This window comes from Pristiophorus japonicus, chromosome 5, assembly GCF_044704955.1.
Source record: "Pristiophorus japonicus isolate sPriJap1 chromosome 5, sPriJap1.hap1, whole genome shotgun sequence".
Classification (NCBI taxonomy): Eukaryota; Metazoa; Chordata; class Chondrichthyes; family Pristiophoridae; genus Pristiophorus; species Pristiophorus japonicus.
This window is the reverse complement of record NC_091981.1, coordinates 261,793,294-261,812,513: the sequence shown is the minus strand read 5'-3', so window position 1 is coordinate 261,812,513 and position 19,220 is coordinate 261,793,294. Positions and strand designations below refer to the sequence as shown.

The window sequence follows — 19,220 nt, the reverse complement described above, 5'->3', positions numbered from 1 at the left end:
TGAAAACTTGAATGTAAACATTTGCTTGCAACACATTATTGCTGAACCAAATTACTCAAAATTAGAATTAGAATATCGAAAATGTTTTGAACAAAATTTAAAAAAGTCAAAATTGCATATTTCACAACAATTGAACTGCCTTTTGCATCCTTTAATATTTTTGTTAAAGTTCTTACTTCATCACCTTAGTTTCCATCAAAACCCTGGGCTTCCAAACGATATTTTTACCTCACAACAGTCAGGCGGAGGTTTTAACTACATCTGTGCACTCTAAGCATATGCAGTTTATCTAATTTCCCAGCAAGGTATCTGTGTGTCAATGGGAGTTGAAAGGTAAAAGGTGTGGTTGACTATTTTGTGAGGATTTAAGAGTTTGTTAGCTTTTTTCCAAAAGACTTTGAAAGAAACACGAGATTGAATTGACCAAGCTTTGTTTCAGGCAATAAAATCAGAAAATGCTGGAAATCTCAGCAGGCCAGGCAGCATCTGTGGAGAGAAAGCAGAGATAACGTTTCGGGTCGATGACCCTTCGTCAGAACTGGAGAGTGTTCGAAAAGGACAGATTCAGGCAAGTCTGGCATCTATTTAAATGCATCAATAATAGACAAAGCTTTTGAAAAGCAGCACCTGTGATAAAGGTTTCTTTGTTGATGGTCGAAAAAGAAAACATAGTTTGTAGAGATTGTGTTGCTGTTTATTCAGTTAAAAATTCAGTTAAAAATCTCTTTTGAACTAGTTTTGAGGCTTGCTATTTTATATACAAGCTGATCTTCCACGGCATTGAGATCAGCCATGATCTTATTAAATGGTGGAGCAGGCTCGAGGGGTCAAATGGCCTATTCCTGCTCCTATTTCTTGTCTTCTTGCATTGCACAGGGGGAGTCCAGACCAAGTGTAGTCTTTAGGTTAAATGGCATTAGAGGTTGCAGGATGATTGGTCCAGCGGTACACCAATGTAATTCAGTCTTCATTTTAAAGCCGTACATTATATCCATTTTATTCTTTGAAAACTGCCCGTATAAACTTGTCACACAGTAATTACATCCTTTTGCCAGCGGGGTGCTAGCAGATGCTAGATAGATGCTAGCACCCCCACTGACAGGAAAATGCAATTACACCATTTTACATAGCAAGTTCCCATTATAAATGCAGAAATAGGAATTTATAATGGAAAGTTGACAGGAGGTACGCACTGTAAGATACCCTACGCTGTATAAATATATATGTAGGATTTGGTTTAATCTCATATGATTAAAGTTTTTGGTTTACTTTTACTTAAAGATGTTTGATAAGTACCACATATTCGGTTTGTTAGCAAAATTGAAGCCTATAGTATAAAACAGGCAGTAACAGCATGGATACAAAATTGTCAAAGGATATAAAACAGCGAGCTGAGGTGAATGGTTTTTTGATGAAAATTGATGAACTGCATACGTGAAAATTTGAGTATTTTATGAGGTAACTTTTTTGTTTGTTTTTGGAACTTTACGTATTTTAACTCCTGCACTAAATTTTTCATTTTGCTCTTCATATCAAGAAATTGTATACCCACTGTCAGTGACTTTGCTTGAATGTTCTCAGACAAGAACATAAAGATAGGATCAGGGAAAATAGTGTTGGTGTTACCCGAGGGTGCAAAGGTCAGTGCTGATAGGTTGGAGAGGAAACTAGGCCCTCCTCCCTCACAAAGAAAGAATGAACTTGCATATATACACCACCTTACACCATCTCAGTAAGTTCTAAAACAGTTCACAGCCAATTTAATACTTTAAAAAAGTGTAGTCACAGTTGTTAAATAGGCAAATGCAACAGAAATGTGCGTGCAGTAAAATCCCACAATCAGGAATGAGACAAATGCCAGATGCTCTGGCAAGGGGGTAAGTGATTGGTGAGTAGTTTTTCTTTTTTCTCTTCTATAACAGTGAGTAAACTTTAGCATTGTTGTTGCCTATCTAAGGGTTAAGTCATGGCAGGACAGCTCGGTCACGTGTTATGCTCCTCCTGTACCATGTGGGAACTCAGGGACGACTCCAGTGTCCCTGACGACTACGTGTGCGGGAAGTGTATCCACCTCCAGCTCCTGACGGACCGTGTTGCGGAGTTGGAGCTGAGGGTGGATTCACTCTGGAGCATCCACGATGCTGAGAATGACGTGAGTAGCACGTGCAGCGAGTTGGTCGTACCACAGGTGAAGGGTCCACAGCCAAATAGGGAATGGAAGACCAGCAGGAAGGTAGTGCAGGGGTCCCCTGTGGTCATCCCCCTGCAAAACAGATACACTGCTTTGAGTACTGTTGAGGGGGATGATTCATCAGGGGAGGGCAGCAGCAGCCAAGTTCATGGCACCGTGGCTGGCTCTGTTGCACAGGAGGGCAGGAAAAAGAGTGGGAGAGCGATAGGGATAGGGGATTCAATTGTAAGGGGAATAGATAGGCGTTTCTGCGGCCGCAACCGAGACTCCAGGATGGTATGTTGCTTCCCTGGTGCAAGGGTCAAGGATGTCTCGGAGCGGGTGCAGGACATTCTAAAAAGGGAGGGAGAACAGCCAGTTGTCGTGGTGCACATTGGTGCCAACGACATAGGTAAAAAAAAGGGATGAGGTCCTACGAAACAAATTTAAGGAGCTAGGAGCTAAATTAAAAAGTAGGACCTCAAAAGTAGTAATCTCAGGATTGCTACCAGTGCCACGTGCTAGTCAGAGTAGGAATTGCAGGATAGCTCAGATGAATACGTGGCTGTAGCAGTGGTGCAGCAGGGAGGGATTCAAATTCCAGGGGCATTGGAACCGGTTCTGGGGGAGGTGGGACCAGTACAAACCGGACAGTCTGCACCTGGGCAGGACCGGAACCAATGTCCCAGGGGGAGTGTTTGCTAGTGCTGTTGGGGAGGAGTTAAACTAATATGGCAGGGGGATGGGAACCAATGCAGGGAGACAGAGGGAAATAAAAAGGAGACAAAAGCAAAAGAAAGAAAGGAGATGAGGAAAAGTGGAGGGCAGAGAAACCCAAGACAAAGAACAAAAAGGACCACTGGACAGCAAAATTCTAAAAGGACAAAGGGTGTTAAAAAAAACAAGCCTGAAGGCTTTGTGTCTTAATGCAAGGAGTATCCGTAATAAGTGGATGAATTAACTGTGCAAATAGATGTTAACAAATATGATGTGATTGGGATTACGGAGACGTGGCTCCAGGATGATCAGGGCTGGGAACTCAACCTCCAGGGGTATTCAACATTCAGGAAGGATAGAATAAAAGGAAAAGGAGGTGGGGTAGCATTGCTGGTTAAAGAGGAGATTAATGCAATAGTTAGGAAGGACATTAGCTTGGATGATGTGGAATCTATATGGGTAGAGCTGCAGAACACCACAGGGCAAAAAACGTTAGTGGGAGTTGTGTACAGACCTCCAAACAGTAGTAGTGATGTTGGGGAGGGCATCAAAGAGGAAATTATGGGTGCATGCAATAAGGGTGCAGCAGTTATAATGGGTGACTTTAATATGCACATAGATTGGGCTAACCAAACTGGAAGCAATACGGTGGAGGAGGATTTCCTGGAGTGCATTAGGGATGGTTTTCTAGACCAATATGTCGAGGAACCAACTCTGGGGGAGGCCATCTTAGACTGGGTGTTGTGTAATGAGAGAGGATTAATTAGCAGTCTCATTGTGCGAGGCCCCTTGGGGAAGAGTGACCATAATATGGTGGAATTCTGCATTATGATGGAGAATGAAACAGTTAATTCACAGACCATGGTCCAGAACTTAAAGAAGGGTAACTTTGAAGGTATGAGGCGTGAATTGGCTAGGATTGATTGGCGAATGATACTTAAGGGGTTGACTGTGGATGGGCAATGGCAGACATTTAGAGACCGCATGGATGAACTACAACAATTGTACATTCCTGTCTGGCGTAAAAATAAAAAAGGGAAGGTGGCTCAACCGTGGCTATCAAGGGAAATCAGGGATAGTATTAAAGCCAAGGAAGTGGCATACAAATTGGCCAGAAATAGCAGCGAACCCAGAGACTGGGAGAAATTTAGAACTCAGCAGAGGAGGACAAAGGATTTGATTAGGGCAGGGAAAATGGAGTACGAGAAGAAGCTTGCAGGGAACATTAAGACGGATTGCAAAAGTTTCGATCGATATGCAAAGAGAAAAAGGTTAGTAAAGACAAACGTAGGTCCCCTGCAGTCAGAATCAGGGGAAGTCATAACAGGGAACAAAGAAATGGCGGACCAATTGAACAAGTACTTTGGTTCGGTATTCACTAAGGAGGACACTAACAACCTTCCGGATATAAAAGGGGTCAGAGGGTCTGGTAAGGAGGAGGAACTGAGGGAAATCCTTATTAGTCGGGAAATTGTGTTGGGGAAATTGATGGGATTGAAGGCCGATAAATCCCCAGGGCCTGATGGACTGCATCCCAGAGTACTTAAGGAGGTGGCCTTGGAAATAGCGGATGCATTGACAGTCATTTTCCAACATTCCATTGACTCTGGATCAGTTCCTATCGAGTGGAGGGTAACCAATGTAACCCCACTTTTTTTAAAAAAGGAGGGAGAGAGTAAACAGGGAATTATAGACCGGTCAGCCTGACATCGGTAGTGGGTAAGATGATGGAATCAATTATTAAGGATGTCATAGCAGCGCATTTGGAAAGAGGTGATATGATAGGTCCAAGTCAGCATGGATTTGTGAAAGGGAAATCATGCTTGACAAATCTTCTGGAATTTTTTGAGGATGTTTCCAGTAGAGTGGACAAGGGAGAACCAGTTGATGTGGTATATTTGGACTTTCAGAAGGCTTTCGACAAGGTCCCACACAAGAGATTAATGTGCAAAGTTAAAGCACATGGGATTGGGGGTAGTGTGCTGATATGGATTGAGAACTGGTTGTCAGACAGGAAGCAAAGAGTAGGAGTAAATGGATACTTTTCGGAATGGCAGGAGGTGACTAGTGGGGTACCGCAAGGTTCTGTGCTGGGGCCCCAGCTGTTTACACTGTACATTAATGATTTAGACGAGGGGATTAAATGTAGTATCTCCAAATTTGCGGATGACACTAAGTTGGGTGGCAGTGTGAGCTGCGAGGAGGATGCTATGAGGCTGCAGAGCGACTTGGATAGGTCAGGTGAGTGGGCAAATGCATGGCAGATGGAGTATAATGTGGATAAATGTGAGGTTATCCACTTTGGTGGTAAAAACAGAGAGATAGACTATTATCTGAATGGTGACAGATTCGGAAAAGGGGAGGTGCAACGAGACCTGGGTGTCATTGAAGGTTGGTATGCAGGTACAGCAGGCGGTTAAGAAAGCAAATGGCATGTTGGCCTTCATAGCGAGGGGATTTGAGTACAGAGGCAGGGAGGTGTTGCCACAGTTGTATAGGGCCTCGGTGAGGCCACACCTGGAGTATTGTGTACAGTTTTGGTCTCCTAACCTGAGGAAGAACATTCTTGCTATTGAGGGAGTGCAGCGAAGGTTCACCAGACTGATTCCCGGGATGGCGGGACTGACCGATCAAGAAAGATTGGATCAACTGGGCTTGTATTCACTGGAGTTCAGAAGAATGAGAGGGGATCTCATAGAAACGTTTAAAATTCTGACGGGTTTAGACAGGTTAGATGCAGGAAGAATGTTCCCAATGTTGGGGAAGTCCAGAACCAGGGGTCACAGTCTAAGGATAAGGGGTAAGCCATTTAGGACCGAGATGAGAATTGTGAACCTGTGGAATTCTCTACATAGAAAGTTGTTGAGGCCAGTTCGTTAGCTATATTCATAGCTAAAGGGATCATGGGGTATGGGTAGAAAGCAGGAATGGGATACTGAAGTTGCATGATCATATTGAATGGTGGTGCAGGCTCGAAGGACCGAATGGCCTACTCCTGCACCTATTTTCTATGTCTCTAATGCAGTAATGACTAAACTCCAAAAGTACTTCATTTTTGGCTGTAAAGAGCTTGGAGACGTCCAATGGTCATGAAAGGTGCTATATAAATCCAACTCTTTTTTTTACTGGATACAGAGAAATAAATGACCCGGATTAAGCAGCGAAGGGATGGCTTTTGCCATTCACCTCGCGTACAGTTGCCCACAGACTTTGAACAGGCTTTCAGCGGAGATTTCTACTCTTACGGCCTCTGTTTGAATTAGGTGTCCACAATGGAGAATATGTGAGTAGGAAATAAGCTGGGAAGCTGTTCAACCAATGAGATTGAAGAATCCTCACTGAGCCACGTAGACAGCAAAGCAGGAAGCAAAAAAACAGGAAATATGAATTACATTTAAATGATTATACAGAAAGCAAAATAAAGATGCATATGCACGGGATTAAGGGAGAAACATTAAATATCAAAACCTTTTTAAAAGTTAGTTAAATTTTTTAAAAATCTGCAACATTAATTTTCATCTGAGAGAATGAGACTCCATACTTGTAAAATTAAATTTTCAGGGCCAGAATGGTCGTTCAGAAGTATATATCACTGATTATAGGAATGTGATCGGGACCCAGGAGAGGCGTGAGTTTGGGGCCCAGAAGAGGCGAGGGTCCAGGGGCAGCACGGGCCAGCCCACACTGTGATACGTGTGCGCACTAGGTCTGTGCAGCAGAGCTAGTCTCCAGTCGTCCTGGTTAATTCTTGCCACTGGACCAAGACCTAGCTCTGTCAAGCCCGTGTGGTGGCTGGTGTGCAATGGCCACCACACGTTAAAAAAATCCACGCACAGGCGTCTTCCACCCTTCAGGATGTATTTCGGGATCCGGAATATCATTGAAACACCTGTGAACTCATCCATTTTCAGCGTGGAAGCAAGTCATCCTCATTTCAAGGGACTGCCTATGATATGATCACTGATTACTGTTAAAAACTCAATTACTCCTGATTCTACAAGCTATAACTTTTTCATCTGTCTTTAGAGCAAAAATAGTGGGCAATTAGCCCAAATTCACACCGTAATTTAGATCCCTGTGCAGATTCCATCATTGAAGACTGCAACTGAATAGCCTGTCATAGCATGTGCGGATGCCAGAGGTTGCTGTCAGTTTTACTGAGTGCTAACAGCGAGTACCAGCAAAATCCAGACCATTATCTTATTAGCAATTGAGAAAAGCGTTTCAGGTACACAAGTAACCAAAGAACCAATAACATAGCTGGAACTAGGAATGAGGTTCTGCTGAGAGAGTTTGAGGAGCTGGGGTCCAAATTAAAACGCAGAACCTCAAAAGGTAATAATCTCTTAATTGACACCTGAGCCACATGCTTATTGGCATAGGGACAAGCAGATCCAAGAGTTAAATACGCGGCTCAGAGTGGTATGGGAGGAAGAGGTTTCAATTTATGGGGCACTGGCACCAGTACTGGGGAAAGAGGGAACTGTTCTATTAGGAAGGGCTCCACTTAAACTGGGCTGGGACTGGTGTCCATGCGAATCGAATAACTAGGGCTGTATATAGGACTTTAAAGTAAAAGTGGGGGTAGGGGTAAGGTGAGGGGAAATTTAGAAATTTGAAGAGAAACGTCAAGGCAATTGAGCAGTGTAGCGATTTGGGTAAAGATAAGCAGAGTGTGACAGGAACGGACAGAGAGTTTAATGATAATAGTGCATCAGCGAATAAGGTGAAATTAGGGAATAATGGTAAAAAGTTAAAACTAAAGGATCTTTATATGAATGCATGAAGCATTCGTAACAAGATAGATGTATTAGTGGCACAAATAGAGATAAATGGCTTTGATCTACTATCCGCTACAGAGTAGCAGTTGCAATGTGACCAAGGTTGGAAACTAAATATTCCAGGATACTTGATGTTTCAAAAAGACAGGCAGAATGGAAAAGGAGGAGTGATAGTCATGATAATAAAGGATGACATAAGGACAGTAGTGAGAAAGGATATTGGCTTGGAAGAGCAGGAAGTAGAATTAGTATGGGTGGAGATAAGAACTAACAAGGTGAGAATAGTTTATAGGTCCCCAACAGTAGCTAGACTGTTGGACAGAGTTTTGAGCAACATATAATGGGAGCTTGTAACAAAGGTAATACAATAATAGTGGGGGACTTTAACCTTTATATAGACTGAGCAAAACAAATTGACACAGGTAATCTGGAGGATGTGTTCATGGAATGCAATAGAGACATTTTCCTAGAACAATGCGTCATAGAACCAACCAAATAAATGGCTATTTTAGATCCTGTATTGTGCAATGAGACCTAGTTAATTAATAATTTCATTGTAAAGGATCCTCTGGGGAAGAGTCATGATAATATGTGAGAATTTCACATTGAGTTTGAGTGTGAAATATTTAAATCCGAAACAAGAGTCTTCAACTTAAATAGAGCCAATTATACAGGTAGCAGGGGTGAGTTGGCTAAGGTAGATTGGGAAATTAGATTTAAAAAGTTTGATGGTAGATAAGCAGTGGCAAACAATTAAATAAATGAATATACATTCAATTGAGAAATAAAAATTCAACGGGAATTCGTGGCCAATGAAAGAAGTTAAGGATCGTATTAGATTAAGAGGCTTATAATGTTGCGGAGAATAGTACTAAGGCTGAGAATTGGGAGAGGTTTAGAAACCAGCAAAGGATATCCAAAAGATTGATTAAAAAAAGGGAGAAAATAGAATGAGAGTAAACTCGCAAGAAATATAAAATCAGTTGGTAAGAGCTTCTACAAGTATATAAAAAGAGTAGCAAAAGTAAGAATTGGTCCCTTAGAAGCTGTAACAGGAGAGATTATAATGGGAAAGCAGAAAATAGCATAGACTTTAAACAAATATTTTGTATCTGTCTTCACAGTAGAAGACACAAAAACCATACCAAAAATAAAGGGGAACCAAGGGGCTAATAAAAGAGTGATGAGATTAAACTTAATTAATATCAGTAGAAAAAAGTACTTGAGAAACTAAAAGCTGACAAATCCCCTGGAATTAATGGCCTATATCCTCTGGTTCGAAAAGACATGGCTGCAAAGATAGTGGATGCATTGGTTGTGATGTTCTGAAATTCCTTAGATTCTAGAACGATTGGAAGATAGCAAATGTAGAAACATAGAAAATAGATGCAGAAGTAGGCCATTTGGCACTTCGAGCCTGCACCACCATTCAATATGATCATGGCTGATCATGCAACTTCAGTACCCCATTCCTGCTTTCTCTCCATAACCTTTGATCCCTTTGGCCATAAGGGCCACATCTAACACCCTTTTGACTATATCTAACAAACTGGCCTCAACAACTTTCTATGTAGAGAATTCTACAGGTTCACAATTCTCTGAGTGAAGAAGTTTCTCCTCATCTCGGTCCGAAATGGCTTACCTCTTATCCTGAGACTGTGACCCCTGGTTCTGGACTTTCCCAACATTGGGAACATTCTTCGTGCATCTAACCTGTCCAATCCCGTCAGAATGTTATATGTTTCTATGAGGTCCCCTCTCACTCTTCTAAATTCCAGTGAATATAAGCCTAGTTGATCCAGTCTTTCTTCACATATCAATTCTGCCATCCTGGGAATCAGTCTGGTGAACCTTCGCTGCAATCCCTCAATAGCAAGAATGTCCTTCTTCAGATTAGGAGACCAAAACTGTACACAATATTCAAGGTGTGGCCTCACGAAGGCCCTGTACAACTGCAGTAAGACCTCCCTGCTCCTTTACTCAAATCCTCTCGCTATGAAGGCCAACATGCCATTTGCCTTCTTTACTGCCTGCAGTACCTGCATGCCAACTTTCAGTGATTGATGTACCATGACACCATGTCTCATTGCACCTCCCCTTTTCCTAATCGGTCACCATTCAGATAATATTCTGCCTTCCTGTTTTTGCCACCAAAGTGGATAATCTCACATTTATACTGCATCTGCCATGCATTTGCCCACTCATCTAACCTGTCCAAGTCACCCTACAGCCTCTTGGCATCCTCCTCACAGCTCACACTGCCACCCAGCTTAGTGTCATCTGCAAACTTGGAGATATTACATTCAATTCCTTCGTCCAAATCATTAATGTATATTGTAAATAGCTGGGGTCCCAGCACTGAACCTTGCGGTACCCCACTAGTCACTGCCTACATTCTGAAAAGGACCCGTTTATTCCTACTCTTTGCTTCCTGTCTGCCAACTAGTTCTCTATCCACGTCAATATATTACCCCCAATACCATGTGCTTTAATCTTGCACACTAATCTCGTGTGGGACCTTGTCAAAAGCCTTTTGAAAGTCCAAATACACTACATCTACTGGTTCTCCCTTGCCCACTCTACTAGTTACATCCTCAAAAATTTCTAGAAGATTTGTCAAGCATGATTTCCCTTTCATAAATCCATGCTGACTTGGACCAATCCTGTCACTGCTTTCCAAATGCGCTGCTATTAAGTCTTTACTAATTGATTCCAACATTTTCCCCACTACCAATGTCAGACTAACCGGTCTATAATTCCCTGTTTTCTCTCCTTTTTTAAAACGTGGGGTTACATTAGCTACCCCCCAATCCATAGGAACTGATCCAGAATCTATAGAATGTTGGAAAATGACCACCAATGCATCCACTATTTCTCGGGCTACTTCTTTAAGTACTCTGGGATGCAGACTATCAGGCCATGGGGATTTATTGGCCTTTAATTTCCCCAACACAATTTCCTGACTAATAAGGATTTCCTTCAGTTCCTCCTTCTCGCTTGACCCTTGGTCCCTTCGTATTTCCGGAATGTTATTTGTGTCTTCCTTAGTGAAGACAGAACCAAAGTATTTGTTCAATTGGTCTGCCATTTCTTTGTTCCCCATTATAAATTCACCTGATTCTGACTGCAAGGCACCTACATTTGTCTTCACTAATCATTTTCTCCACTTATCTATAGAAGTGATTGCAGTCAGTTTTTGTGATCCCTGCAAGCTTACTATTGTACTCTATTTTCCCCCTCCTAATTAAACCCCTTGTCCTCCTCTGCTGATTTCTAAATTTCTCCCATTCCTCAGGTTTGCTGCTTTTACTGGCCAATTTATATGCCTCTTCCTTGGATTTAACACTATCCCTAATTTCCCTTGTTAGCCACGGTTGAGCCACCTTCCCCGTTTTATTTTTACGCCAGACAGGAATGTACAATTGTTGAAGTTCATCCATGTGATCCTTAAATATCTGCCATTACCTTCATCAACCCTTTGAGTATCATTCGCCAGTCTAGCCTAGCCAATTCATGTCTCATAACACCACTATTCAAGAAAGGAGGGAGAAAGAAAACAGGGAACTTCAGGCCAGTCAGCCTGACATCAGTGATCAGGAAAACGCTGGAATCTATTATTAAGGAAGTGTGTAAGGTGGGGTAGGTGGGGTGTTTGGGGTGTGTTGTGGTCTCTGAGGGGGTCAGGTTCCCTTCTGACCAACTTGAGTGGTTTCGAATCGCTCCCCCTCCCTTGGGTTCTGTACTCTGGATTTATTTGGGGCATGTGACAAAAGTGCAGAGGACACTGGTTTGATGCAAAGAACTTTGTTTTTTATTACAGTCATGGTCATACAGGCTTATTACTCTAGTAAGAAAATACATGGCCAAACTTACAATCACTCTAATAAAGAACAAGACAAGGAAAGGTACAAGGTCAAACTTATAACCACTCTAATAAAGTACCATACACTACACATTCAAAGGGGGTTGCAGTAAAATTATACCTCTCACCTCGGAATACCTAATTCTAGCTAGGTTAAACTCCAGGGCAGGCAGAGACTTATGCCTACCAATCCTTTTGATAGTTAATGGTAGATCGTGATGTTCTTCCTTCCTTCACGACTTGAAGACTTCGAGGCTGGAGAAATTAGTTTTACAACTGTCACGTTGGTTTCTCTCCTTGTCTTGATGAGGCAGTAGCGACCACCTCGCTCCCTCACTAACCTCTGTTGAAAACAGAGGCAGTTATATAATTTCAGTGTTCTAATCTTGCTGCCCAATCGGTGCCCAATAGGTTCACAATCCTTTGTATAATTTTGGCGAGCTTGGTTCTTCTTTGTAATATTTTGTCAGGCTCGTTAAAGTTGATATATCTTGGGTGGGTTGATCTTCGAAAAACTGTTTCCTGATGGAAATATTAGTTTGGTAATTGCAATGACCTTTTGTGCTTAGACTTTCGCATACAGGCTGGATTGGGCCTCTTGTGATGTATATGCTGAAATGGTTTGTCCAGACCCATGTTGATGGGGAGCCACCTCTGGTTGATTTTGTGATGGTAATGTCTCTTGTGGCGAAGGATTTTCAAATCCTCATTCTTCCAGACAGGTTAACTCAGTCCTCACACCCAGACAGTTCCAATAATCAAGTGGGCTTCTTTTTTCCCTAGGTCCGCCCACGGGCTTGAATTTGTCTTGTAAAAGTTCATAATTCTATTAAAGTTTGCAGTTTCTTCCATAAGCACTTTAGAGTTCCAAACTTTTCGGTAGATGGTCCCAAATTAAATTTCCTTTCGAATGAGCCCAAACACGGTGGTGGAGGGGAGGGGGGGGGTGTTTCTTGTGAATTTTGCTCTCTGCAAGTGTTAACAGGGCACTTCGAAAATAATAATATGATGAGGTACGGTTTTATAAAAGGGAAATTATGTTTAACAAATTCATGAGAGTTTTTTTAAGGATGTAATTAGCAGGGTAGATAAAGGAGAACCAGTGGAAGTAGTATATTTGGATTTACAAAAGGCATTTGATAAGGAGCCACAAAAGGTTGTTAAGCAAGATAAGGGCTCGTGGGGTTGGGGGTAATCTATTCGCATGGATTGACGATTGGTTAACTGACAGAAAACAGAATAGGGATAAATTTTCCGATTGGCACGCTGTAACCAGTGGGGTGCCACAAGGATCAGTGCTTGGATATCAGATTTTTGCAATCTATATTAACGACTTAAATGAAGGGACTGAGTGTAATGTATCCAAGTTTGCTGATGATACAAAGCTAGGTGGGAAAGTAAGCTGTGAGGAGGACTCAAAGGGGCCAAGTTTCCATAGGAGTTGCTCCAATTTTTTGGGAGTATCTTAAAAATCGCAATTCTCCACATTAAGTTTGCTCCAGTTTCAGTGAGTTAGTTCAGTTTCTTTTTAAGTTCAGTTTTTTTCCACCAAAAGTTACTAACCACTTACGCTTGTTTTGGCCATTTAAGCAAGTTTAGATAGAAACATAGAAACATAGAAAATAGGTGCAGGAGTAGGCCATTCGGCCCTTCTAGCCTGCACCGCCATTCAATGAGTTCATGGCTGAACATTCAACTTCAGTACCCCATTCCTGCTTTCTCGCCATACCCCTTGATCCCCCTAGTAGTAAGGACCTCATCTAACTCCTTTTTGAATATATTTAGTGAATTGGCCTCAACAACTTTCTGTGGTAGAGAATTCCACAGGTTCACCACTCTCTGGGTGAAGAAGTTCCTCCGCATCTCAGTCCTAAATGGCTTACCCCTTATCCTTAGACTGTGACCTCTGGTTCTGGACTTCCCCAACATTGGGAACATTCTTCCTGCATCTAACCTGTCTAACCCCGTCAGAATTTTAAATGTTTCTATGAGGTCCCCTCTCATTTTCTGAACTCCAGTGAATACAAGCCCAGTTGATCCAGTCTTTCTTGATAGGTCAGTCCCGCCATCCCGGGAATCAGTCTGGTGAACCTTCGCTGCACTCCCTCAATAGCAAGAATGTCCTTCCTCAGGTTAGGAGACCAAAACTGTACACAATACTCCAGGTGTGGCCTCACCAATGCCCTGTACAACTGTAGCAACACCTCCCTGCCCCTGTACTCAAATCCCCTTGCTATGAAGGCCAACATGCCATTTGCTTTCTTAACCGCCTGCTGTACCTGCATGCCAACCTTCAATGACTGATGTACCATGACACCCAGGTCTCTTTGCACCTCCCCTTTTCCTAATCTGTCACCATTCAGATAATAGTCTGTCTCTCTGTTTTTACCACCAAAGTGGATAACCTCACATTTATCCACATTATACTTCATCTGCCAAGCATTTGCCCACTCACCTAACCTATCCAAGTCGCTCTGCAGCCTCACAGCATCCTCCTCGCAGCTCACACTGCCACCCAACTTAGTGTCATTCGCAAATTTGGAGATACTACATTTAATCCCCTCATCTAAATCATTAATGTACAGTGTAAACAGCTGGGGCCCCAGCACAGAACCTTGCGGTACCCCACTAGTCACTGCCTGCCATTCTGAAAAGTACCCATTTACTCCTACTCTTTGCTTCCTGTCTGACAACCAGTTCTCAATCCACGTCAGTACACTACCCCCAATCCCATGTGCTCTAACTTTGCACATCAATCTCTTGTGTGGGACCTTGTCGAACGCCTTCTGAAAGTCCAAATATACCACATCAACTGGTTCTCCCTTATCCACTCTACTGGAAACATCCTCAAAAAATTCCAGAAGATTTGTCAAGCATGATTTCCCTTTCACAAATCCATGCTGACTTGGACCTATCATGTCACCTCTTTCCAAATGCACTGCTATGACATCCTTAATAATTGATTCCATCATTTTACCCACTACCGATGTCAGGCTGACCGGTCTATAATTCCCTGTTTTCTCTCTCCCTCCTTTTTTAAAAAGTGGGGTTACATTGGCTACCCTCCACTCCATAGGAACTGATCCAGAGTCAATGGAATGTTGGAAAATGACTGTCAACGCATCCACTATTTCCAAGGCCACCTCCTTAAGTACTCTGGGATGCAGTCCATCAGGCCCTGGGGATTTATCGGCCTTCAATCCCATCAATTTCCCCAACACAATTTCCCGGCTAATAAGGATTTCCCTCAGTTCCTTCTCCTTACTAGACCCCCCGACCCCTTTTATAACCGGAAGGTTGTTCGTGTCCTCCTTCGTGAATACCGAACCAAAGTACTTGTTCAATTGGTCCGCCATTTCTTTGTTCCCCGTTATGACTTCCCCTGATTCTGACTGCAGGGGACCTACGTTTGTCTTTACTAACCTTTTTCTTTTTACATATCTATAGAAACTTTTGCAATCCGTCTTAATGTTCCCTGCAAGCTTCTTCTCATACTCCATTTTCCCTGCCCTAATCAAACCCTTTGTCCTCCTCTGCTGAGTTCTAAATTTCTCCCAGTCCCCAGGTTACTCCAATAGCCAATAGTTACTCCAAACTAACTTAGGCCAGCATGTGTGTCCACTTTGTACGCTTAGAAAAACCTTGTGGACACTTCAGAAATCAGGCACAGGTAGCCAGAGATAGGGGGGGCCAGGGGAGAAGGGAAGTTAGAGGATTTTCCAAAGCACTAAACACCTTCACAACAACATTAAAGAAGCATAAGTACATTTAAAGCACTAAGCACTAAACAAAGCACAAAAATAAGCATTCAATAATAAAAAGTACAAGGAAAGCACCAAGACTTAGAAAACACTAAACAAAGCACAAAAAGTAATAAGCTATTAATTAACAAATAAAAAAAACAGCAGGAACCCTGCACCTACAGCACCAAGACCAAAGTGATAAGCAATCAATCAATTAATAACAAATAAAAAATAGTAGTCCTACCTTTGTGCGAAGGGAAGGCAGCGGGCCATGGAGGGGGGTGAGGGAGGAGAGGGGGGGTGAGAGGGGGAGGAGGGGGGGGCGTGAGAGGGGAAGGAGGGGGGGCATGAGAGGGGGCATGAGAGGAGGAGGAGGGGGGGGCGTGAGAGGAGGAGAAGGGGGGGGGCGTGAGAGGAGGAGGAGGGGGGGGAGGGCGTGAGAGGAGGAGGAGGTGGGGGGGGCGTGAGAGGGGGAGGAGGAGGGGGGAGGGGAGTGAGAGGGACATGTTCTGCTGCGCTATGCCCGGGCCCTACATTGTTGCTGCTGCGTGGAGAATAAGAAGATAAATAACACGTGCCGTTTCTGTTCTTAAACAGTCGGCGCACCTCACGGAGGTGCGCCATTCTAACCATGGGTGCAAATTTGGGCCCAAAAAACCTGCAAAGAGATATAGACAGGTTAAATGAGTTAGCAATAAGATAGCAGATAGAGTATTATGTGGGGAAATGTGAGGATATTCACTTTGGTAGGAAGAATAGAAAAATACAAACTATTAAATGTTGGTCTTCAGAAAGATTTCGGTGTCTTCAGGCAGGCAACACAAAAAGTTAGCATACAGGTACAGCAAGCGATTAGGAAGGTAAATGGCATATTGGCCTTTATTGCAAGGAGGTTGGAGTACAAGAATAAAGAAGACTTGTTATAATTGTACAGGGCTTTGGCAAGACCACACCTGAAATACTGTGCACAGTTTTTGTCTCATTTTCTGAGGAAAGACACACTTGCCTTAGAGGCGTTGCAACAAAGGTTCACTAGATTGATGCCTGGGATGAGAGGATTGTCCTAGGAGGAGAGATTAAGTAGATTGGGCCTATAGAAAAATGAATGGTGATCTCATTGAAACATACAAGATTCTGAGGGTGATTTACAGGGTCGGTGATTGACAGGGTAGATGCTGAAAGGTTGTTTCCTGGCTGGAGTGTCTAGAACTAGGGGGCATAGTCTCAGGATAAGAGGTTAGGCATTTAAGACTAAAGAAATTCCTCCTCATCTCACTCAGTGGGTTGTGAATCTTTGGAATTCTCTCCCCTAAACGCTGTAGATGCTGAATCATTGAGTATATTCAAGGCTGAGATAGATAGATTTTTTAACTCTAGGGTAGTCAAGGGATATGGAGATTGATTGGGAAAGTGGAGTTGACGATCAGCCATGATCTTATTGAATGGCGGAGCAGGCACAAGGGGCTGTATAGCCTTCTCCCACTCCTAATTCTTATGTTGGCATAATAGCATGAAGAGCTGCCGTACTGCAGTTGGGGAGTGTCTTTATTTCATTACAGCAAACGCTATTGAGTAATGTCAAATTTTCAAGTGCTTGACTTTCAGTCGGATCAGGTGATGTTACAGTAATGTGTGAGTGGAGGAAAAGGAAGGAGAGAAGAAATGGAGTTGTATAACAAAAATTAAGAACTTGCATCTATGTAGCACCTTTCACGACCTCAGGATGCCCCAAAACGCTTTTCAGCCAATGAAGTAGTTTTGAAGTGTAGCAATGTAGGAAACAGAACAGATAATTTGTACACAGTGAGATCCCACAGATAGCAATGAGAATAACTAGATTATCTGTTTAAGTGACATAGGTTGAGGGATAAATATTGGCTCGGATCCTGAGTCTTTTTCAAATAGTGCCATGGAATCTTTTACAGCCACCCGAGAGTACAGACCGGGCCTTGGTTTAACGTCTCATCCGATGTCACCTCTGACAGTGCAACACTCATACAGTACTGCACAGAAGTGTCAGCCAAGATTATCTCTAGAATGGGATCTGAATCCGGAAACTTCTGACTCACAGGAGAGAATGCTACCGCTGAGCCAAGGCTGATGCCTCAGTAAACAAATTAAATATAATCAGCTATATAAAAAAAAGTCACAGACTCAATTTAAAATTAAATTTGGCTATATTATCATCAGTACATTTCATATTTCTTAATAGGACAACAGGCTGATATTTAACAACACCGCTGTTCCAAATAATGTTTGTAATTATACCACTGTGGTATCCGCAGTATAAAAGTCTTATAGTTTTGTTTTTCATAGAAACATAGACATAGAAACATAGAAAATAGGTGCAGGAGTAGGCCATTTGGCCCTTCGAGCCTGCACCGCCATTCAATGAGTTCATGGCTGAACATGCAACTTCAGTACCCCATTCCTGCTTTCTCGCCATACCCCTTGATCCCCCTAGCAGTAAGGACTAAATCTATAGAAACTGCAGAGTTGAATTTATATTCTTAATTGAATATTATCTCTGCTTTAGAATATACCTCCTTGGTCATGGTCATTTGGGACGACTGATAAAGAGCACTTTGTGCTTGGACTATGGTGGTTGACATACTGCAAGCTGCCCTCTGTCGGCCCTTCCACCATATGGAAGGCAGATATCTGTCTTATAAGTTGGTGAGAAACCTCTAAAATTTGGGTTGACAGATGCTGGAAAGCGTTACTTAAAAGGGCAGGTATGAGATTATATGCTCATAGTTTGGCGCTTACAATGATTGGGTGGCAGAGAGTCAACCTGCTGCATCTCCAGTTGGTGAAATCCAACATTCAATTGGGTATTGTATGTGAAGGATTTTAGACTTTTCAATATGGACTTTTAATACCAGTTTTTAAGGAAAGTGAAAATGTTGAGCTAGGAACCCTGGAATACTTGCTAAAAAAGCAGAATTAGTTAAAAGTATTAACAAAGGATAGAACTCAGAACTGCTAAACTTAACTGAAATCAGTAGGCATGCTGGGAAGCTTGACCAAGATTGAAAATTATCATGGATCATTAATGCTTCAGATTGTTTTAGACTAACTGTTGTGTTCAAGAGACTTGATGTACTTTCGCAGAGACAAGGATGAGGTTAAAGCTAAGACAACTAACTGCCTGGCTAGACCGTGAAAGAATGTGAGAATCTGTCATTCATACGAGCAAACTATTTTTGCAGCAAGATAGATATAAAAACAGCCATTTGTCGTAACTTCTAGGAGACAAAAAAGGAGCAACAACAATTTGCATTTATATAGTGCCTTTACTATAGTAAAATGGCCCAAGGCACTTCACAGGAGTATTATCAGACATGGTTTGACACCGAGCCATATACTATATATTAGGAGAGGTGACCAAAAGAGCATGGCCAAAGAGGTAGTTTTTAAGGAGGGTCTTAAAAAGGAGGAGACAGAGGTGGAGAGGTTTAGGAAGAGAATTTCAGAGAATAGGGCCTAGGCAACTGAAGGCACAGCCACCAGTTCATAGAAGATATCAAAGAAGAATTAACTCCTCAGTCTTCCGAAGCAGAAGAATTGATCATTCTGAGTTTCGAGTTGTACTATTGATTAAGGTTGTAACCATCTCTATCAGCAAAACTGTTGTGTTTTAATGTCAATAAAACAAGTTATTTAGAAACATTTTCAGCCTTGGTTGATCCTTGCCCTTTGCTCGCAGTAAAGAGAAAGTTAAAAAAAAATTGTGCATTGTGTGTGCCTGTGCTTTTGTGTGGAGGATGGTAGCAAATATATGCACATTCAGACAATGATGGACAGGTGAAGATCCTCTGGTCCATTCAGCCAGATCTACACAATTGCAATATGATCATATATACACTCCAACCCACTTGAAACTGGGAGAGGCAAAAAACAGATTTAAAAAACCCAGGCCAATTTGGGGGAAAAAATCTGGGAAA

At 42.4% G+C, this 19,220-nt stretch overlaps 1 protein-coding gene across 1 annotated transcript in view; it reads left to right on the top strand.

Moving 5' to 3' along the window:
- The window catches only part of LOC139264683 (leucine-rich repeat transmembrane neuronal protein 1-like), a 386,994-nt gene that overhangs the window by 2,379 nt on the left and 365,395 nt on the right, over nt 1–19,220 (top strand). Inside the window, exon 2 of the mRNA XM_070881588.1 lies at nt 440–568. Coding sequence (XP_070737689.1) covers nt 522–568 — 47 coding nt within the window. The 5' untranslated portion in view covers nt 440–521. The remainder of the gene's footprint in view (nt 1–439; nt 569–19,220) is intronic.